The sequence below is a fragment of the Mirounga angustirostris genome, unplaced genomic scaffold, assembly GCF_029215605.1.
Source record: "Mirounga angustirostris isolate CCGP_5_RB_7025 unplaced genomic scaffold, mMirAng1.0.hap1 SCAF_10, whole genome shotgun sequence".
Classification (NCBI taxonomy): domain Eukaryota; kingdom Metazoa; phylum Chordata; class Mammalia; order Carnivora; family Phocidae; genus Mirounga; species Mirounga angustirostris.
The window spans coordinates 21748602-21769128 of NW_026991718.1; the positions used below are offsets into that span (position 1 = coordinate 21748602).

The window sequence follows — 20527 nt, forward strand, 5'->3', positions numbered from 1 at the left end:
CAACAGCACAGATGGATCTGGAGAGTATAATGCTAGGTGAAATAAGCCAGTCATGGGCGCCTGGGTGGCTCAGTCGGTTAAGCGACTGCCTTCGGCTCAGGTCATGATCCTGGAGTCCCGGGATCGAGTCCCGCATCGGGCTCCCTGCTCGGCGGGGAGTCTGCTTCTCCCTCTGACCCTCCCCCCTCTCATGTACTCTCTCTCATTCTCGCTCTCTCAAATAAATAAAATCTTTTAAAAAAAAAAAAGAAAGAAAGAAATACAGAACCTCGGGGTGCCTGGGTGGCTCAGTCGGTTAAGCGACTGCCTTCGGCTCAGGTCATGATCCTGGAGTCCCGGGATCGAGTCCCGCATCGGGCTCCCTGCTCGGCAGGGAGCCTGCTTCTGCCTCTGACCCTCCCCCCTCTCATGTGCTCTCTCTCATTCTCTCTCAAATAAATAAATAAAATCTTTAAAAAAAAAAAGAAAGAAAGAAAGAAAGAAATAAGCCAGTCAGAGAAAGACAAATTCCATATGATTTCACTCATATGTGCAATTTAAGAAACAAAACAAATGAACAAAAGAAAAAAATGAGAAAGACAAACCAAAAGACAGACTCTTAACTGTAGAGAACAAACAGATGGTTACCAGAGGGGAGGTGGGTGAGGGGATGAATGAAATAAGTGAAGGAGATTAAGGGTATACTATTTTTTTTTTTAAAGATTTAATTGAATTCAGGGGCGCCTGGGTGGCTCAGATGGTTGAGCGTCTGCCTTCGGCTCAGGTCATGATCCCAGGGTCCTGGGATCGAGTCCCGCATCGGGCTCTCTGCTCCTTGGGAGCCTGCTTCTCCCTCTGCCTCTCTCTCTCTGTCTCTCATGAATAAATAAATAAAATCTTAAAAAAAAAAAAGATTTAATTGAATTCAATTATTTTTTAAAAAGATTTTACTTATTTATTTGCCAGAGGAGGGGGGCGGGCATAAGCAGGGGGAACGGCAGGCAGAGGGAGAAGCAGACTCTCTGCCGGGCAAGGAGCCTGATGTGGGACTCGATCCCAGGATCCTGGGATCATGACCAGAGCTAAAGGCAGTTGCTTAACCGCCTGAGCCACCCAGGTGTCCCAGATTTTATTTTATTTTTTTAAAGTAATCTCTACACCCAACACGGGCCTCAAACCTACAACCCCAAGATCAAGGGTCACATACTCTACCAACTGAGCCAGCCAGGTACCCTAAGAGTATTTTGATGAGCACTGAGTAATATATGGAACTGTTGACTCACTATATTGTATACCTGAAACTAAATATAACACTGTATGTTAACTACACAGGAGTTAAAATTTTAAAAATAGAAATAATGAATAATAATAATTTCATTCTTGCATATTGCATTTCAAAAAGTCTGCTCTTTTTTATCATTAAAAATTTATGTACCTGTATGACAAGATAAAGTTTCAAGATGTTAATTGTAAATGATACATTGTTGATGTGGAACCCTATTCCCAATAGAAGACTGGAAATATGCCTGTCTGTATGCTATATGTGTTTAATTTTAGTAGATGATACCAAACAGTTCTCTAAAGTAATTATACCAATTTATACTTCCATTAGTAGACTATGAGAGTTCTAGTTTCTCCACATTCATGTAACACTTGACATTGACCATCTTTTTAATAGCCACTCTAGGTAGTGTGTTTGGCATTGCATTGTGGTTTTAATGTGCATTTCCATGATTATTAATGATATTGAGAAACTTCTTATGTTTATTGGCCATTTGAAAATCCTCTTTTGTGACCTTCCTGCTCAATTTTTTGGCACATTTTTAGTGATTGGGTTGTCAGTCTTTTACTTACTAATTTGTAGGAACTCTTTAAATATTATAGGTATGAGTTGTTTGTCAGATATAGGTATTACAAATAAATCCTCCCTCTCTGTGGCTTATCTTTTCACTCACAATGGTGTGCTCATGAACAGAAGTTCTTTTTTTTTTTTTTTAAAGATTTTATTTATTTATTTGACAGAGAGAGACACAGCGAGAGAGGGAATACAAGCAGGGGGAATAGGAGAGGGAGAAGCAGGCTTCCCGCGGAGCCGGGAGCCCGATGCGGGGCTCGATCCCAGGACCCTGGGATCATGACCTGAGCCGAAGGCAGACGCTTAACGACTGAGCCACCCAGGCGCCCCATGAACAGAAGTTCTTAATTTTAATGAAATCCAATGTATCAGTTTTTGCTTTTATGGTCAGGGCTTTTTTGTTGTTGTTTCCAATGTAAGAAATCTTTGCCTGCCCCCAGGCTATGATGATAGTCTTCTATGTTTCTTCTAGAAGCCTTTTTTTTTCTTTTCTTTTACATTAAGGCCTATGATCCATCTCAAATTACTTTCTGTGTATGGTATAAGGTAGGGATCAAAGTTCTTTTTTTCCCCCCCATAGAATTTATCTAATCCCTTCAGGAGGGCAGGGACTGGGGTGACATGAGCAAGGCATTCACCTTGGGCACAAAATTTAAGGGGCATGAAAAAACTTAGTAATCATGGTAATATTTAATATAATATTATATAAAATCAAAATTAAGGTGGAAAATTTATGACAAAATACCAAAATTTCAAATCTGACCCTACACTTACATGACTGCCTCACCATCACACTCTAAATGCCAGTCCTTTCTCCCAGCACCATTTATTGAAAAGACCATCAGTTTTTCTCCTTGAATTGCATTGGTGACCCTGTCATAAATCAGATAAACATACACATGTGTGGGTCAATTTCAGGACTCTTCATTTTGTTACATTGGTCTGTTTGTTTATCCTTGTACTGATACTTCACTGTCTTTATTAATGTGGCTTTGTACTAAGTTTTGAAGTTTGATTGTGTCTTACAACTTCGATCTTTTTCAAAATTGTCTTAGCTATTCTAGGTCATTGGCATTTCTTTTTTTTTTTTAAGATTTACTTTATTTCCTTTCTTTCTTTCTTTCTTTCTTTCTTTCTTTCCTTTTTTTAAAAGAGTTTTATTTATTTATTTGACAGAGAGAAACACAGCGAGAGAGGGAACACAAGCAGGTGGAGTGGGAAAGGGAGAAGCAGGCTTCCTGCTGAGCAGGAGCCTGATGGGGGCTCGATCCCAGGACCCTAGGATCATGACCTGAGCTGAAGGCAGACGCTTAACCGACTGAGGAACCCAGGTGCCCCTATTTTCTTTATTTTAGAGAGAGAGAGCAAGCGCACGTGCAAGCTGGGGGAGGGGCAGAGGGAGAGGGAGAGGGAGAGAGAGAATCTCAAGCAGACTCCCTGCTGGGCACAGAGCCCAATGCAAGGCTCAATCCCAGAACCCTGAGATCACAACCCAAGACAAAACCAAGAGTTGATGCTCAACTGACTGAGCCACCCAGGCATCGCAGGTCATTGACATTTCTGTATAAATTTTTGAATCATCCTGTTAATTGTGACACAAATTGATTGGAATTCCGATTGGAATTCCACTGAATTTATACATCAGTTTAAGGATAAGTAATATACTAAAAACAATGAGTCTTTTGATCCATGAATGTGTTTGTTTCTCCATTTATTCAGGCCTTCTTAATTTCTTTTAATAACATTTAGCTCTCAATAAAGAGGAATTTTGAAGCTATAGTAAATGATTTTTTTCATTTTGATTACGGAAATTTAAACAAATCAAAAACACATAGAAGTGCATAATGAATCTTCATGAACCCAGTTTTCACTCTGACATTATTTTGAAGCAAATGTCAGATAATATAATTTCATTCATAATTAAATATGTATATCTAAAAGGTAAGGACTCTTTAAAGAGAACATACTTAATCACAATATCATTCTTATGCCTAAAAATTTGACAATAATCTTTGAATACCATCAAATATCTGTCAGTATTCAAATTCCAATTGTCTCATAAATGATATAATTTTTTACAGTCTGTTTGACTCAAGATCTAAATAAGGTTCACAAATTGAGATTAGTTGGTGTATTTAAATCCCTTATAATTTGTAGAATTCCCTACCTCCATTTCTTTCTTTTATTCTTTCCATTTATATATTAAAGAAATGGATCATTTGTCCTCTAGAGTTTTGCAGGCAGGATTTTACTGATTAAATACCCATGTTGTTATTTAATATGTTCCATTGTCTTCTCTATTTCCTTAAATGGGGAAGTTGGGTCTAAGACTTATCAGAATTACTTTTTGGGGGGCAGATTATTTCATAGGTAATGATGATCATCAGGAGGGACACAATGTCTGGTTTGTATGATATTTTACATGTCATTTTCTAGGGGCACCTGCCTGGCTCAGTCAGTAGAGCATGTGACTCTTGATCTCAGGATTGTAAATTTGAGCCCCACGTTGGTGTAGAGATTACTTAAAAATAAAATCTTAAAGGGGCGCCTGGGTGGCTCAGTCGTTAGGCAGACATGTCTGCCTTTGGCTCAGGTCATGATCCGGATCCTGGGATCGAGCCCCACATCGAGCCCCACATCGAGCCCCGCATCGGGCTCCCTGCTCCTCGGGAGGCCTGCTTCTCCCTCTCCCATTCCCCCTGCTTGTGTTCCCTCTCTTGCTGTATCTCTCTCTGTCAAATAAATAAATAAAATCTTTAAAAAAAAGTCTTAAAAAATAAATGTCATTTTCTAAATTATACCAATACTTAAAAATAAAATAGATTTTTCTATATTGAACTTATATCTAAGAATCTTGCTAAATTTACTTATCAATCCTAAAAGTTTATCTGTACATGCTTTTCCAAAAGCATATTGTGATATTCTACACAATCATATTGTCTGCATATGATAACTTTATTTCTTCCTTTCTAATCCTATGACTTTTATTTCTTCTCCTTGCTTTATTGCATGGATTAGGATTCCCAATACAATGTTCAATAGATAGTGGAGATTTTTATCTTCTTTTTTTTATGTAGAGGAAAGTTTTCTTTAATTCACCATTTATGTATAATGTTTGCTGTGTGGTTATTGTAAATATTGTTTAGCAGATGAAGAAAGTTCCCTTTTACTTCTGGTTTGTTACGAATTTTAGCATGAATGGCTATTGAATTTTATCAAGTGTTTTCTGCCTCTATTTAGATGTTCATATGGTTTTTCTTGTTTATTCTATTAAAGTACTGAATTACAATGGATTTTTAAAATATTAAACCAACTGTGAATTCCTGAAATAAATGTAACATGTTTGTGATATTGTTCATGATCCTTTTATATATATCGTTGGATCAAATTTGCTGATATTAAGTTTAGGAATTTTGCATGTGTGTTCATGAAAGAGACTGAGCTATAATTTTCCTTTCTAATAATGTCTTTATCAGATTTTGGAATCAAGGTTAATTCAGCATACTAAAGTAAAGAAAGGGAGAAGTAACGTTTCTTCTCTACCTCATTAGCATAACTAAGGCATTCCTATCACTCAGGAAATTCCAAGGGTTTTTGAAGCTCTGTGTCAGGAATCTGGGACGAACACCAGATATGTTCTTTATTATAACACCACATGGACACACACACACATATAGACACACACACCACACAGACACACACACACACAAACAAGAGAGCTAGAGAAAGAGAGTTGTTGAAAAATTGGCTGATATTAATATACTTGTGGGGGCTGACAAATCCAAAATTCTTGAGGCAGACTGGAAACTTAGGCAGGGTTTCTATGTTCATCTTTTTAAAGATTTTTTTTTTTATTTGACAGAGAGAGGGATAGCGAGAGCAGGAACACAAGCAGGGAGAGTGGGAGAGGGAGAAGCAGGCTCCGTGCCGAGCAAGAAGCCCGATATGGGACTCGATCCCAGGACCCTGGGATCATGACCTGAGCCGAAGGCAGACGCTTAACGACTGAGCCACCCAGGCGCCCTCTATGTTCATCTTTTTAAAAATAAATTAAATTAAGTATTATTTTTTAATTGAAGTATAGTTGACACACAATGTTACATTAGTTTCAGATGTACAACATAGTGATTCAACGTGTTTCAATTTTGAGGCAGAATTCTTTCCTTTTCAGAAAACCTCACTCTGCTCTAAGGCCAGCAACTGATTGGATGATGCCTGCTTACATGATGGAGGCTGATCTATCTTGTTTAAAGTCTATTGATGCTATTTTTCTTAAGTATTTTTTTCTGGGGCACCTGGGTGGCTCAATCGGTTAGGCACCTGCCTTCGGCTCAGGTCATGATCCCAGGGTCCTGGGATAGAGCCCTGCACTGGGCTCCCTGCTCAGCGGAGAGTCTGCTTCTCCCTCTCCCTCTGCCTGCCTCTCTGCCTACTTGTGCTCTCTCTCTAGCTCTCTGACAAATAAATAAATAAAATCTTTAAAAAAAATAAATAAAAGATAAATATTTTAAAATATTTTCATTTATTTGTCAGAGAGAGGGAGAGAGAGAGAGAGAGAGAGGCAGGCAGAGGGAGAATCAGGCTCCCCAGCAAGCAAGGAGCCCGATGCAGAACTTGATATTGGGGTTGTAAGTTCAAGCCCCACGTTGGGTGGGGACATTATTTTAAAATGAAATCTTTAGGGGCAGTTGGTTAAGCATCCCACTCGATCTCAGCTCAGGTCTTGATCTTGATCTTTATCTTGATCTTAGGGTTGTGATATCAAGCCCTGCATTGGGCCCAGTGTGGAGCCTACTTAAAAAAAAATACAACCGATTTTTGTATGTTGATACTGTATTCTGTAACTTTGCTAAATTCATTTATTAGTTCTAATTGGGTTTTGTGTGTGTGTATTCTTTAGGATTTTCTGTAAATAAGATTATGTCATCTGTGAATAGAGATAGAGATTGTTTAACATTTTCCTTTCCAATTTAGATGGCTTTTATTTTTCTTACCTAATTTCTCTGGTTGGAGTTTCTAGTACAATGTTAATGAAAATAGTGAAAGTGAGCATCCTTGTCTGTTCTACCTTAAAAGGAAAGCTCTCAATCTTTCACTATTGAGAATGATATTAGCTGTGGGTTTTTCATTAATACCCTTTACTCTATTGAGGAAGTTCCCTTCTATCCCTAGTTTGTTGAGTGTTTTTATTTTTATTTTTTAAATCATGAATGGGTATTGGATTTTGCCAATCCTTTTTCTCCATCAATTGAGATAATTGTTCAGTTTTTTTTTCTTTCATGTTATTCATGTGGTATATCACATTGTTTTACTTTCTTATGTTGGACCCACCATTCTTGGGAGAAATCTTGCTTTTAACACTTTTATCCAACATTGTTTATCTAAAACATTTGGCAATACTATGAATAATATTGTGTAGGCTCTTATAATACACTCTCAGAGACTGATGTCCTGATTCAAAAGGGAGAAATAAAAATTATTTTATTTGAAATGGTAACAAATGTCATTTCTGCCTTTAAAATGGCCTGGAACATGCTTGAAAAAAAAAACCCCAGGAGTTTACAAACTACTGATTGGGAAATTCTGACCTAAAGGATAAAATAAAAATTCTACCAAAATCTGGCTTCCACTTATATTTTCAGCTTCATCTCTTACTACTTAGCAAAAGTACACCTGACAATCATGCCTTTATAATCTTCTTGCTGATATTCCCACTTGCCTGGAATGCTCTTTCTTTACCTAAAAACTTTCTGCTGATTCTTCAAACTCCAGGACAAATGGCAACTTCTTGAGTAATTTTCCCCTTCTCTCCCAGGAAGTTAATCATTGTCCTTTTATTCTCCAACACTTATATTTCTGTTTCAGCATTTACCACACGATGTTATAACTTAGCTGTTTAGACATCTGTTTTCCCTATTAATGTGAATTTCCAGAATACCGGGGTCATATTTATCTTTGTAGTCCTAGCACCCAATATAATGCCTAGGACTTAATAGGTGCTCATTAAATGATTTATGAATAAGTGAATGGGGAGGCAGCTGTTGCTGTAGTTATGGACACCAACTGTACCAATATTTGTGTCTGTAAGAGGAAATGTGCTGTTGATTTTCTAACCTAGAACATTTTCTGATTTTATTTTTTCTTTTTGTGCCTCTCTAGACTTCAAAGCAGCATAAATTGAAAAAGATCCAGAAATTCACAGGTCAGAAAGATCCTATCCTTTATTCTTCAGTTCAAGGCTAAATGACAAATCAACTGTGGGTCTGCTTTAAGACTCCAGACTTTAGTAACAGGTGGAGGGAGGGAGGTTGAAAAAGATTACGTAAGTGAAAGAAAGGTGCTTATTCTTTCTAGCAACTTCCAAAGAGATATAAAGAGATTTACAATTCATCCTATGCTTCCTTTCCTCATGCTTTCTTTCCTAATTTCCTCTCGTGCAAAACTCAAAGTTTCAGGAAAGAAAATTGGTGAGATTAGCGTTTAGTGCAGGAAGTTTCAATACTTTTTTCCCTGTTATGGGCACTGGATAGACTCCTTTGGAGGAAAAAATATGTGTTATAAACTTTTGTTTCCCCTACTCCAACTCCCTACTACCATGATTGTTCCTGCTCTTTCCAATGGCTTAATCTACTACATGGTGAAGGCAGCATAGTATAGTTCAAAGTATAAAAACTTGAGACCTGGGTTAAGTCTGGGCTCTACCACTAATTAACTTTATGAACCTGCACATGATTTTACCTTTTCTTATTTGTGAAATAAGGGGGTGGAACAAGGTGGTATCAACAATTAGGATGCTAAAATCTTCTTTACCTCTGCTCCCAGCTTCCCAGTGGGAAGAAAATCTCAGGATGGTTTGCCCTGAAGCTAATCTGACACAGTGAGTAAAGTTGATCTTCACTATCAATTCTTTCTCTCTCCAGCCAAACCTACTGATAAACTCTGTAAAGGTTAGGAGAAAGGTACCTAGTATTGTTTTACTTCCCTCACGATTATATTTCTAAGTTAAGTCACCCTTCTTATTGGTTTCCTTACTAGTACTTTAATATCACTTCAATTACATTGACACACCCTGTTGTATCCAGCTTTTCAGGACTCCCTGTGGGATGGGCCCAGGAATATATACTCTGGTCAATGGACAGAAGTCTTCAACAGATCTTCCAACATCTGGAATGTGCAAGGTCAGGGAAGGTAGTTTCTGGGAGGAGGTTGAAGGTGGTGGAAGTTTTTGTTTTTGTTTTAAGTAAACGCTACGCCCAATGTGTGGCTTGAACTCACAACCCTGAGATCAAGAATTGCATGCTCTACCAACTGAGCCAGCCAGGCACCCCAAAGGTGGTAGAACTTTTAAGAGAGAAGGAGGAAGAGACTGAGAAGGGACGTAGTAGAGAGGGAAGGAGGGATGGAAAGAGAGAGGGAAAAGAGAGATTGTTAGTTGGTTGGTTATTTACTTAGTTTTGGCAGTGGGGATAAACTCTGGGTCCAAAGGTTTAAGAACAACTGGTCTATGGATCATTTCTGATTGGTAGAGGATCATTTCCTCCTGGTAGAGGAATTCTATCCATAAGTAATTGATACTGGGGAAAGCAACCTCTTTTGTTGTTGTTGTTCTCCCTCAGGCCAAAATATTTCACATTTGAAATAGCCAGTATCTTTCCCTTTTCCTACCTTTTTCTGCCTCAAAGCAAATGGAAACTTTTCTTTATTTCTTAGATCAAGTCTTATGGAATTGTGTTTGCCTGAACCACAGGATATGATTTCTTCCTCCACCTCCTCTGTGCTTGTGGCTCAGGAGCCTATTCTACCCTGTTGTGGCTGTAAGAAGGCAAAACATTCTACTGACCACAGCATCTCCTCTGGATCATCATGCAACAACTCCAGCCTGTCACACCTTCCTGTCTTTTCTGAAGGAACAACCGGGAAACTCCGGAGCCATAGTTTACCTCTTTTACCCAAAAACCAGTCTTCTGTGTTTAGGAACCAAGGCACATCCCTGCGTCCTTTTCAGCTCTCAGAGTTTGGGAAATCAAAACTTTTTCAGAATTTGGCAGCTCATTCACCCTTAAGATCCCAAAGCTCTTTTATCAACTCTGTGTTCGAATCCCCAGATCTCTGCCAACAAGAAAAAACAAAGAATGGGAGAGAGAGCAAGAAGCATTTGACATCGGATCATAGGCCAGATTTTGTTTTCAAGGCAAGACCACGATTCTCGGGATGGGCTCCAATCCGGCTCTCTCCTTTGGCTAGGTGGGAGTTAGAGGGACATATGGCCTGGAAGGTTTATACTTTGAGGGAACAAATAGTGCCTCTGCCTGTGAGGGAATCATGGGCAATGCTGAATTATTTAATTGAGGCACAAGGAGGAGTTCCTGAACCAGAGAAACCTCAAATCCAGGTATCTATTCCCATTCATCAAAGCACTGAACAAGGTCTCAACAATAAATCCCCAAACTGTCCATCATTTCAGCTCCATGTGAATATTGGAGTGGAATCTGGATTAAATAGAACAGAAACAAAAATTTCACACTCACTTATCCCAGGTAAGCAGTCACAACCTGGAGATGGCCCCCAAATCCTTGAAACCAGGCCCTTAGTTACATCTTTGGGCACTCCACCTCCCAAGAGTTTAGGAGCTGACATAATTCAAGAGGAAACCACTTTACTGCAGAAGGAGCCAAAACATGTCCTGGAACCTAATATAGAGCAGAGGGTCATAGATCTTCCAGAAAAAAGAATACAACAGCGTAAGACCCACGTGACTAATGTGGAGTTGACCCCAAGGCTACCATATCAAGTTACAGATAGCATAAAGGTAACTCCTTTGGCATTACTTCAAGTCATGGATTCAATGGGGATGATCCCAGAATCACATTCAGAAGTGAGAGAATCTGTGGGTTTGTTCCCACAGCCACCAGACAAAGTTGGGAAACCAATGGAAACCATGAAAAAAGTGAGTGTAGGCACAAAACCATCATATCAAGTCACTGAATCAGTGGAGGTAACACCAAGTCCTCAGCATCAAGTTATGAAATCAAAGATGACCTCAAGAGCACTGAGTCAAGTCACAGATAATGTGGAGGTAACTCCTGTAGCATTGCTTCAAGTCATGGATTCTATGGGGATGATTAATAAATCACATGCACATATCATAGAATCAGTGGGAATAACCCCAAGAACATCATCTCAAGCCATGCAATCAGGGGAAATCAACACATTGTTGGACCATGAAGTCATACCACCAGGAAAGATGAGTCCAAAGGCACAACATGCACTTGTGGAAACTGTGGAAATCACTGTAGGACCACAGCCTGAAGTTAGTGAATCAGTGGACATAACCTCAAAGCCACAAAGTCAAATCATAGAACCACTGAAGATTCCTTCAGGGTCAGTATGTCAAACCACAAGATCATTGGAAATGATCTCCAGTCCATTGCATCAAGTTATGGATTACACAAAAGTAACTCCAGTGGCACTATTACAAGCTATGGATTTCATGGGGATAATTCCACCAGCACAGCCACATGTTACAGAATCTGGAGATTCACAATCTAAAATTGCAAATTTGGCCCCAGGAGAAACTCAGCCAGATGGTTTGACTTCTTCTAGCTCTCCTCCTACTATTGGTCCACCTGGAGTTGTAGAATCTGTGGGTTTACCTCCAAAGCCCCCACTTAGAGTTACAGAATCAGTAGGGATGATTCCAATGCCATCACATCAATCCATACATTCTTTAAAGGTAACTCCAGTAGCACTGGAGTCACCCATGGGAATGATCACAGCACCACAATCACAAGTTGTGGAAACTCAGGATTTGATGGCAAGGCCAGTATCTCAAGTCAAGGAATCTCTGGAGTTGACTCCTGGGTCATGGATTCAAGTGGTAGACTCTGTGGAGATGACTCCACAACCATATCATCAAGGCACAGAAACTATGGAATTAACCCCAGGGCTACCTCATCAAGTCATGGAATCTCCAAGGTTGACCCAGTGGCATCAAATCTTAGAATCTTCAGAGATGAGTCCAAGGCAAAGCCGTCAAATTATAGAAACTATGGAGTTGGCCTCTGACCCTGTAATCAGAAATCTGACTGAGTCGACACAGTCACAACATCAAATAATGGAACCTTTAGGGACAGTCCCAAGGTCACTGGGTCAAAGCACAGCATCTAAGGGAATGAGCCAAGAGCCACTGCATCAAGTCACAGAATCTGCAGTAATGACCACTCCATCACTGCTTCCAGGTGTAGAATATTTGGGGGTGAAGCCAATGCCACAACTTAAGGCTGTGGATTCTATGAAGTTATCCCCAGGATTGCAAAATATAAAATCTATAGACATAACCCCAGGTCCAGTCCCACAAATGGTAAAATATGGACAGCTGATCCCAACTGTGAACCCTATAGAATTGGTCCCAGAACTTCAACTGCAGATTGTAAAATCTAATGAGTTGGCCCCTATTCCACAGCTGGAAAGTGAGAATTCTGTGCAGTTAGCCCCAGGGTCTCAGCTTCAAGGTGTGAAATCTATCCATTTAACCCTAGGAAAACAACAACAAAGTGGAAAATCTGCTGAGTTAGCCCCAGCACCACAGTTGCAAAAAAGGAAATCGATAGATTTGAACTCCAGTTCACAGTTGCAAGGTCTGGAATATGTTCATTTGGCCCTACCATCCGAGTTTCCAGATATGAAAGCTGTGGAGTTGACCATAAGACCACTACAGGAAGATATGAAATCTGTGGAGTTGGCCCCAAAGCCATGGTTACAAGATGAAAGATCTAAGGAGACAGCCCCAGTACTATTGCTTAAAGATGTGAAATTTCCTCAAATGGTAGAATGTAGAAAGTTGATTCCCAAAACACAGGTAGAAGGTATGAAATATGAGGAGCCGATCTCAGCGGCACACATTCAAGCAGTAAAATCTGTAGAGCTGGACCTCATGCCAAATCATCAAGCCACAGAACCTGAAGGATTGACCCCATTGCATCAAGCTTTAGAATCTTCAAAAATGATCACAGAGCCAGGATGTCAAGGAGCAGAAGCAGAGTTGACCTCTGACACTTGTCACCACGGGAAAGAATCTATGGAGTTGAAAAAATCATCTTTAAGAGGTGCTCCAGGGCCATTGAGTCAGACTTCAGAATCTATGCAGGTGAACTCAGTGCCATTCCAAGGTGCTCTTGAGACAATGCTCCAAGGTGTAAAAGCCTTAGAGACTCGAGGGTCTCAACACATAATACAAGAATCTCCAGAGTTGGTACCAGAATCAGAGATGCAAGGAATGAACCCAGAAGTGTTGAACCCAGAGTCCCAAGGTATGAAGTTTGTTCATCTGAATCTAGGACCATATTCAGAATTTATGAACTATAAGTTGAACTCAGAACCACAATTTCAAGGTGTGAAATCTGTGCCATTGACCTCGGAACCACAGCCCCAAAGTACAAAACCTGAGGTGTTGACTCTAGGCTCATTAATGCATGGTAATACATTTATGGATTTAACTGTACCACTGGAAGAATCTAGGAGGTTAATTCCTGAAACACAGTTACATGTTGAATCAAGGAAGCTAACCATGGAACCACATTTACAAGCAATGAAATCTGTGGGTCCAACTTCTAGACCAAGGCATCAAGACACACCATCTGCAGAGTTAGCTTCTGAGACCTGGCCACAAGAGGAGGAATCTGTGAAATTAATCCCACAGCAAATCGTGGAAACTACTGGGATAATGCCTAGGCCATGTTTTCAAAAAATTTCAGAGATGTCTCCGGGGCCAGGCTATCAAGACACAGAAACTCCGAGGCTGGTTTCTGAGGCTTTGCTCCAAGTGGCATTGACACAAAAACCAACAGGTCAAGTTATAGAATCTACAGAAATGACTCTAAAGCCACGCCTTCAAGTTTTTGAGCCTTCAGAGATACCCCTAAGGTCAGAATATGAAAACACAGAACCTTTTGGGTTGGCATCGTTTCAAGTTGAAAATACCCAGGAGCCAATGCCAGTACCACCATATTCAGTAAAAGGATCTCCAGAATTGACTTTAGGACCAGGAATGCAATATGAGAAATCAGAGCCACTAATGCAAAATTTGAAATCTGTGACGTTAACCCCTGAGTCATCCCCGTTAGTGGTAGGATCTAAACAATTTCTCACAGGACCAAAATTACATGTTCTGGAGTTGACCCCAGAGCCACAGTTGCAGGGAGTAAAGTCTATGCAGCTGGATCCACAGCCACAATTACAAGATGTGGAATATGTTAATTTAATCCAACAACCAGCTACTACTGGAATGGTAGAATCTGAGAAGCTGGTACAAGAACCAGTATTACAAAGTATAATATCAGAGGAATTGACTAAGGGGGCACAGCTTCAGGGTGTGAAATTGACCCCAGGGCCACATTTGCAAAGTGTCAGATTTTCAGAGTCATCTCCAGGGCCACTTCTTCAAGGAGAAAAACCTGTAGATTTAATCTCAGGGTCCCCACATCATAGTGTGAAATCTGATGAACTGACCCCAGGTTCCCCAATGCAAGAAATCAAATTGTCAGATTTTATCCCAGGGCTGAAGCATCAAAGTGTTATGTCTGTACAATTGTCTCCAGAACTACAAACTCAAGGTATGAAATTTGTGGAACAAAACTCAGGACTATGCTTGCAAGATGTCAGGTTTTCTGATTTGACCTCAGCACCAAAGCATCAAGGTTTCAAACATGTACAATGTATACTGGGAACACAGCTTCAAGATATACAGTCCTTAGGATTTGTAACAGAATCATCTTTGCAATCAAGCCAAGGGCTCTTGAGTGAAAATATGAAATCTCTTCTGTCTATTGAAGGATCACAGTTTCACAGCATGGAATCTATGAAATTGACCTCAGAACTACAGTTTCAAGGTGTGAAGTCTCAGGAACTGAACCTAGGGCCAAGACAGCAAGATGTCAAATTTTCTGAACTGACTTCAGGGCCAAAGCTTCAAGGTGTCAAATTTGGGGAGCAAACCCCAGGATCAGTGTTTCAAGGTGTGAATTCTGTGGAGATGACTCCAGAGTTAGGGCTTCAAGAATCTAAATTAGCAAAGATGTCTCCAGGGCTTCAAGATATAAAACAGGTGGGGCTTAACCCAGGGCCATGGCTACAAGATGTCAAATTTTGTGATCTGACATCAGGAACTCAACCTCAAGGTGTGAAATCTTCAGACTTAAACTCAGGGCCACAACTCCAATATGTGAAATTTTTTGAGTTGACCCCAAAGCCAAAGATGCAAGGAGTAAGATCTATGGGGTTGTCCCCAGGACCTCAAAAGCAAGTGGTCAAGCCTGAGATGTTACCAGAGACACTGTTTCATGGTGTAAAAAATTTAGTGATGGATCAAATGTCAAACCTGGAAGGTAACATTTCTTATAAAATTGTCTCCCAGCCACAGAAACCAGATGCAAAATCTATGGAGTTGACTCCTGAGTCACAGTTGCCAAGTGTAAACTATTCTGAGTTGACTAGAAGACCACAGTTTCAAGGTATAAAATCTTCTGAATTGATCCAAGGGCCACAGGTGGGAGGTGTGAAACCAATGGAGCTGACCCCAGGCTCAAAACTTCAAGGTATAAAATCTGAGTTGTTGATCTCTGAGCTGAAAGATGTGAAATCTGTGGCCTTAACTACAGGACAGTGTCTAAAAGGTATGAAATCTATGTTGCTAACCCCCAGTCCACAGCTGGAGGGTGAGAAATCTGTGGAGATAACTGCAGGACCATGGATAGAACATGTCAAATCTGTGAAAAACACTGAAGATACCAAGCTTCAAGGTGCAAAATCTGATTTGATTCTGCATGCAAGAATTCAAGAATCCAAAGCTGTGGAAACTGTGGAATTGAAATTTGGGCCAAAGATGCAAGGTGAGATATCTGTGCCTTTTGCACCAGGGCCATTGCTCCAAGGGTCTGAACTGCAAGGTGTGAAACCTGAGGAACTGACTTTAGAGCCACAAACACAAGATACAAAATTTGTCAACAGTACCCCATGTTTAAAGCATCAAAATTTAAAATCTGTAGAGGAAACTCCAGATTCAGAGCTGCAATATGTAAAATCTGTGAAGTTGACCCCAAGGCTAAAGAACCAGGAAGTAAAATCTGTGAAAGTGACCAGAAGACCAAAGTTGCAAGGAGTAAAAGCTGTGGATTTAGCCCCAAGGCAACAGTTTCAAGGGATGGCACTTGCAAATTTAACTTCTGGACCAGAACAGGATGGCACGATATCTGTAATCTCACCAAAGCAGCAATGTGTGAATTCAGAGCAATTGAAGAGAGGGGCTAAGTCAGATGATGGAATGTCTTTGGAGTTAATTCCAGAGCTAAAACTTAAAGGTAAAAAATTAGTAGACCTCAATTTTGAGTTACAGTTTGAAAGTATGAAATCATTTGAATTGACTTCAGAATCAAATATTCAAGGTTTAAAACCTAAAGAATTCAAACTTGAACCAGTTGAACCACAGTTGCAAAGCATAAAGTCTCCTAAGTTGACCCCAGGGCCACCGTTGCACCAAATAAAACCCTCAGAGTCAGCTTCAGAACCACAACTTTATGTAAAAACCGCTGAGTTAAAACAAGAGCCACTGCTTGAAAGTATGAGATGTATTCAGTGGATACCAGGACCTAAGTTCCAAGCTGTGAAATCTGTAGAGTTAAATCTTGAGTCACAGTTTCAAGGTGTTAAATCTATAGGGTTGAAATCTTTGATACAGTTAAGAGATATGAAGTCATCTGAATTGACTCTAGGGCCAAAAACTCAAGGTACAACATACACAGAGTTCAACCTTGGACCACAGCTGCAGAACGTGAAAACTCCCGAGGTGCTCCCAGGACCACAGCTGCAAAAAGGGAAGGCTTTGGCATCAACCTCAGAGCCACAGCTTCAAGATGTAAAAACTATTGAGTTAAAAAAAGAGCCACAGCTGGAAAGTATGAGACGTATTCAGTGGATACCAGGACCTGATTTCCAAGGTGTGAAGTCTATAGGGTTACAATCTCAAGGTGTCAAGTCTGTAGGGTTGAAATCTTTGATACAGTTAAGAGATAGAAAGTCATCTGTGTTGACTCCAAGGCCAAAGCTCCAAGATACAGGACCTTTGGCATCACTCCAGGAACATCAGCCTCAAGACTGTGATTTGAAACCTTGTCTACAGGTTAGAAGTGTGAAATCATGTGACCTGACTTCAGGGTCAAAGCTCTGTGATATGAAATCTATGCCATTGAAATCTAGACTTTGCATGCATGATAGGAAATCTCCTAAATTGACTGCAGAACCAAAGCATCAAGAAATGAAACTCTTACAGTCATCCCCAGGAGCACAGCTTCAAGTTGTGAAGTCTCTAGTGCTTACAGAAGAGCCACAGCTTCCTGGCATGAAATCTGGGGTATTAAGCCAAGGGTCACAATTACAAAGCAATACAAATATAGAGTTGAACTCCCCACTACACTTGAAAAGCGTGAAGTCATCTGAGTTGACTCTTCAGACAAAGCTTCAAGGTATGAAATCTGAGAATTTCAACTCTGGGTCACAGTGGCAAGATCTAAAAACTTCTAAGTTGTCACCTGAGATAAAGTCCCAAGATATGACATTTACTGAGTTAAATACAAGTTCACAGTTGGAAGGTACAACATTTTCTAAACTGACTGCAGGGACAAAGATTCAAGGTACCAAACGTACAGATTTCAACCTTGGGCCATTGTTACAAGGTGTGAATTCTTCTAAAAGGACCTCAAAGACAAACCTTCAAAATGTAAAACATAAAGAAAGCTGCCCCAGTCCCCAGGTGCAAGTTGTGAAATCTTCTGACCTGAGCCTGGGATCAAAGCTTCAAAATATGAAATTGGTGTTCAACCCTGAGCCACAATTTCAAGGAGTGAAATGTTCTAAATTAATCTCAGAAACAAAGTTTCAAGATGTGGAATCTGTGAAGTTCAAACCTGGGCCACAGCTGAGAGGTGTGAAATCTTCTGAATTGATACTAGGGACAAAACTTCAAAAAGTGAAATCCATGGATTTCAAGTCAGGCCCACAGTTGCAAGATATGAAATCTTCTAGGTTGATCATGGGTATAAAACTTGAAGATGTAAAATCTATGAATTTCAAGTCTGGACCACACTTGCAGGATGTGAAATCTTCTCAAGTCATCGCAAGGGAAAAGCTTCAAGTTGTGAAATCTGTGGAATTGAAATCTAGTCCAAAGTTACAAGGTGAGAAATCTTCTGATTTGACCCCGGGGAGGAAGTTTTCAGGTGTGAAATCAGGCCCACAGTTACAAGATGTGAAATGTTCTGAGTTGATTATGGGTATAAAGCTTCAAGATAAAAAACCTGCAGGGTTCAGTTCTAGATCACACTTTCAAGGTATGAAATCTTCTGAAGTGATCCCAGGGCCAAAGCTTCAAGAAGTGAAATCCTCTGAGTTCAACCATGGTCCAAAGCTACAAGGTGGGAAATCTGATTTAACTCAGAAGAGGGAGCTTCAAGGTATGAAATCTGTGGAGTTCAACCCTGGACCACAGAGACAAGGTGAGAAATCTGATTTGATGCTAGAGTATAGGCTTCAAGATTTGCAATCTGTTGAGTTAAAACCTATTCCGCAGTTACAAGGTGTAACATCTTCTGAATTAACACCAAAAACAAAGCTTCAAAGTGGAGAATCTGTGGAGTTCGTTACCAGACCCATGTGGCAAGATATGAAATCTCTTGAATTGACTCTAGGTGCAAAGGCCCAAGATATGAAATCTTTGGGGTTTGAGTCAGCCCCACAGTTACAAAATAGGAAATTGCCTATGTTGACACCAGGGGCATGCCTTCAAGATATGGAATCTATGAAATTCAACCCTGGGGCAAAGTTGCAAGGTGCAAAATCTCCTGAGTCCATAAAGCTTCAAATAATGAAAACCACGGAGGTCAACCATGACCTAGAATTCCAGGTTTCAAAACCCTCTGAGTTAGCCTTGGAATCAAAGATTTGCAGTGTGATATCTTCTGAGTTCAAAGCTGGGAAGCAGTGGCAAGAAGAGAAATCTTTTGAGTTGAAACCATGGCCAGAGCTTCAAGGTGTGAAATTTGTGGTCTACAATCCTGGACCACATTTGCAACATATAAAATCTTCAGAATTATGCAAAGAGACAAAGCTTCAAGATGTGAAATCTAGAGAATTCAATCCTGAGCAACAGTTACAAGATGTGAAATCTTCTGAGTTATGCCAGGGATCAAGGCTTCAAGGTATGCCATCTTTAGAGTTCAATCCTGGGCCACAGTTACAAGAGATAAAATCTGAGTTGTGCACAGACATGAAGCTTCCATATGAGCAATTTCTGGAATTCAAGCATCAGCCTAAATTACAAGGTGGGAAATCCTCTGAATTGAATCCAGGGCCACAGCTTCAGTGTGTAAATGTTAGGGCATTCAGCACTGGGCCACAATTGAAAGGTATAAAATCTGAGTTGAATCCTGGGTCAGAGCTTCAGGGTATAAAATCCCAGGTGTTCTGCCTTGGACCACCTGTACAAGGTATGAATTCTTCTGCGTTTATTTCAAAACCAAAATTTGGATGCAACTCTGAGCCACCCTTGCAAGGTATAAACCCTTCTGAATTAACTTCAGTATCAAAACTACAAGGTACGAAGTCTTCTGAGTTGAGTTCAGGGACAGAAATTCCAAGGGAGACATCTATGGTGTTCAACCCTGAACCACATTTGCAAGGTTTGAAATCTGAATTGATTCCAGGGTCAAAGTTTCTTGGTGTAGCACCTATGGAATGCAACCCTGAGCCACAGATTAAGTGTGTAAATTCTTCTGAGTTGAATCCAGAGCCCAAATTACAATGCATAAATTCTATGGGGTATGAACTTGGGCCACCTTTGCAAGGTATACAATCTTTTGAGTTGACCTCAGGGGTTAAATGTCAAGGTATGGGATCTTTTGATTTGAATCTGGGGTCAGAAGTTCTAGGTATAAAATCTGTTATGTTCAACCCTGTGCAACATTTACAAAACGTGAAATGTGAATTGACTCCAGGGACAAAGTTTCAAGATATAACATCACGGGAATTCAACAGTGGCCCACAGCTGCAAGGTGTGAATTCTTCTGATTTGAATTTAGGGTCAGAACTTCAATGCATAAATTCTATAAAGTTTAATCCAGGGCCACAGATGCAAGGCATGAAACCCTCTGAATTGAACCCTACATCAGAATATCAAGGTACAAAATCTATTCTGTTCAACCCTGGGCCACATTTGCAAGGTGTAAAATCTGAGTTAATTCCAGGGACAAAGTTTCCAGAAATCCAGTTTTTGGAGAATCACTGTGGGTCACAGCAACAGGTTGTGCAGTCAGTGTTCACTTTAGGCTCTCCGTTAAATGGTATGAAATCTCTCTTATTTTTACCAGAGCCACTGCTTGAAGATGTAAAGTTTGTGAAGATGAACAAAGAGCCATTGCTTTGTGATGCAGATTATGTGAAACTGATTTCAGGCTCTGAGCTGCAGAACTTGAAATGTGAGATGTTTGCACTAGAGCCATGTTTAAAAGAAATGAAATCTGTGGCATTAAATCCAGGGCCACATCCTCAAGGTATGAATTCTGGGGAGTTGCCCTCACACCTCAGGCAGCACAGTGTGAGATCTGTGGTGTTTGCACCAAAGCTGTGTTTTCAAGATGTGAAATCTCT

At 40.2% G+C, this 20527-nt stretch overlaps 1 protein-coding gene and 1 long non-coding RNA gene across 3 annotated transcripts in view; one reads left to right on the forward strand and one right to left on the reverse strand.

Moving 5' to 3' along the window:
- Window positions 1-20527, reverse strand: part of LOC135361721 (uncharacterized) — a 54128-nt gene that overhangs the window by 26328 nt on the left and 7273 nt on the right. The window lies entirely within an intron of this gene.
- Window positions 1-20527, forward strand: part of SPATA31H1 (SPATA31 subfamily H member 1) — a 34550-nt gene that overhangs the window by 7486 nt on the left and 6537 nt on the right. Inside the window, 6 exon segments of the mRNA XM_064572005.1 lie at window positions 7994-8072; window positions 8657-8711; window positions 8917-9012; window positions 9545-11368; window positions 12443-13176; window positions 13720-20505. Of these exon segments, the coding sequence (XP_064428075.1) occupies window positions 7994-8072; window positions 8657-8711; window positions 8917-9012; window positions 9545-11368; window positions 12443-13176; window positions 13720-20505 (9574 nt within the window).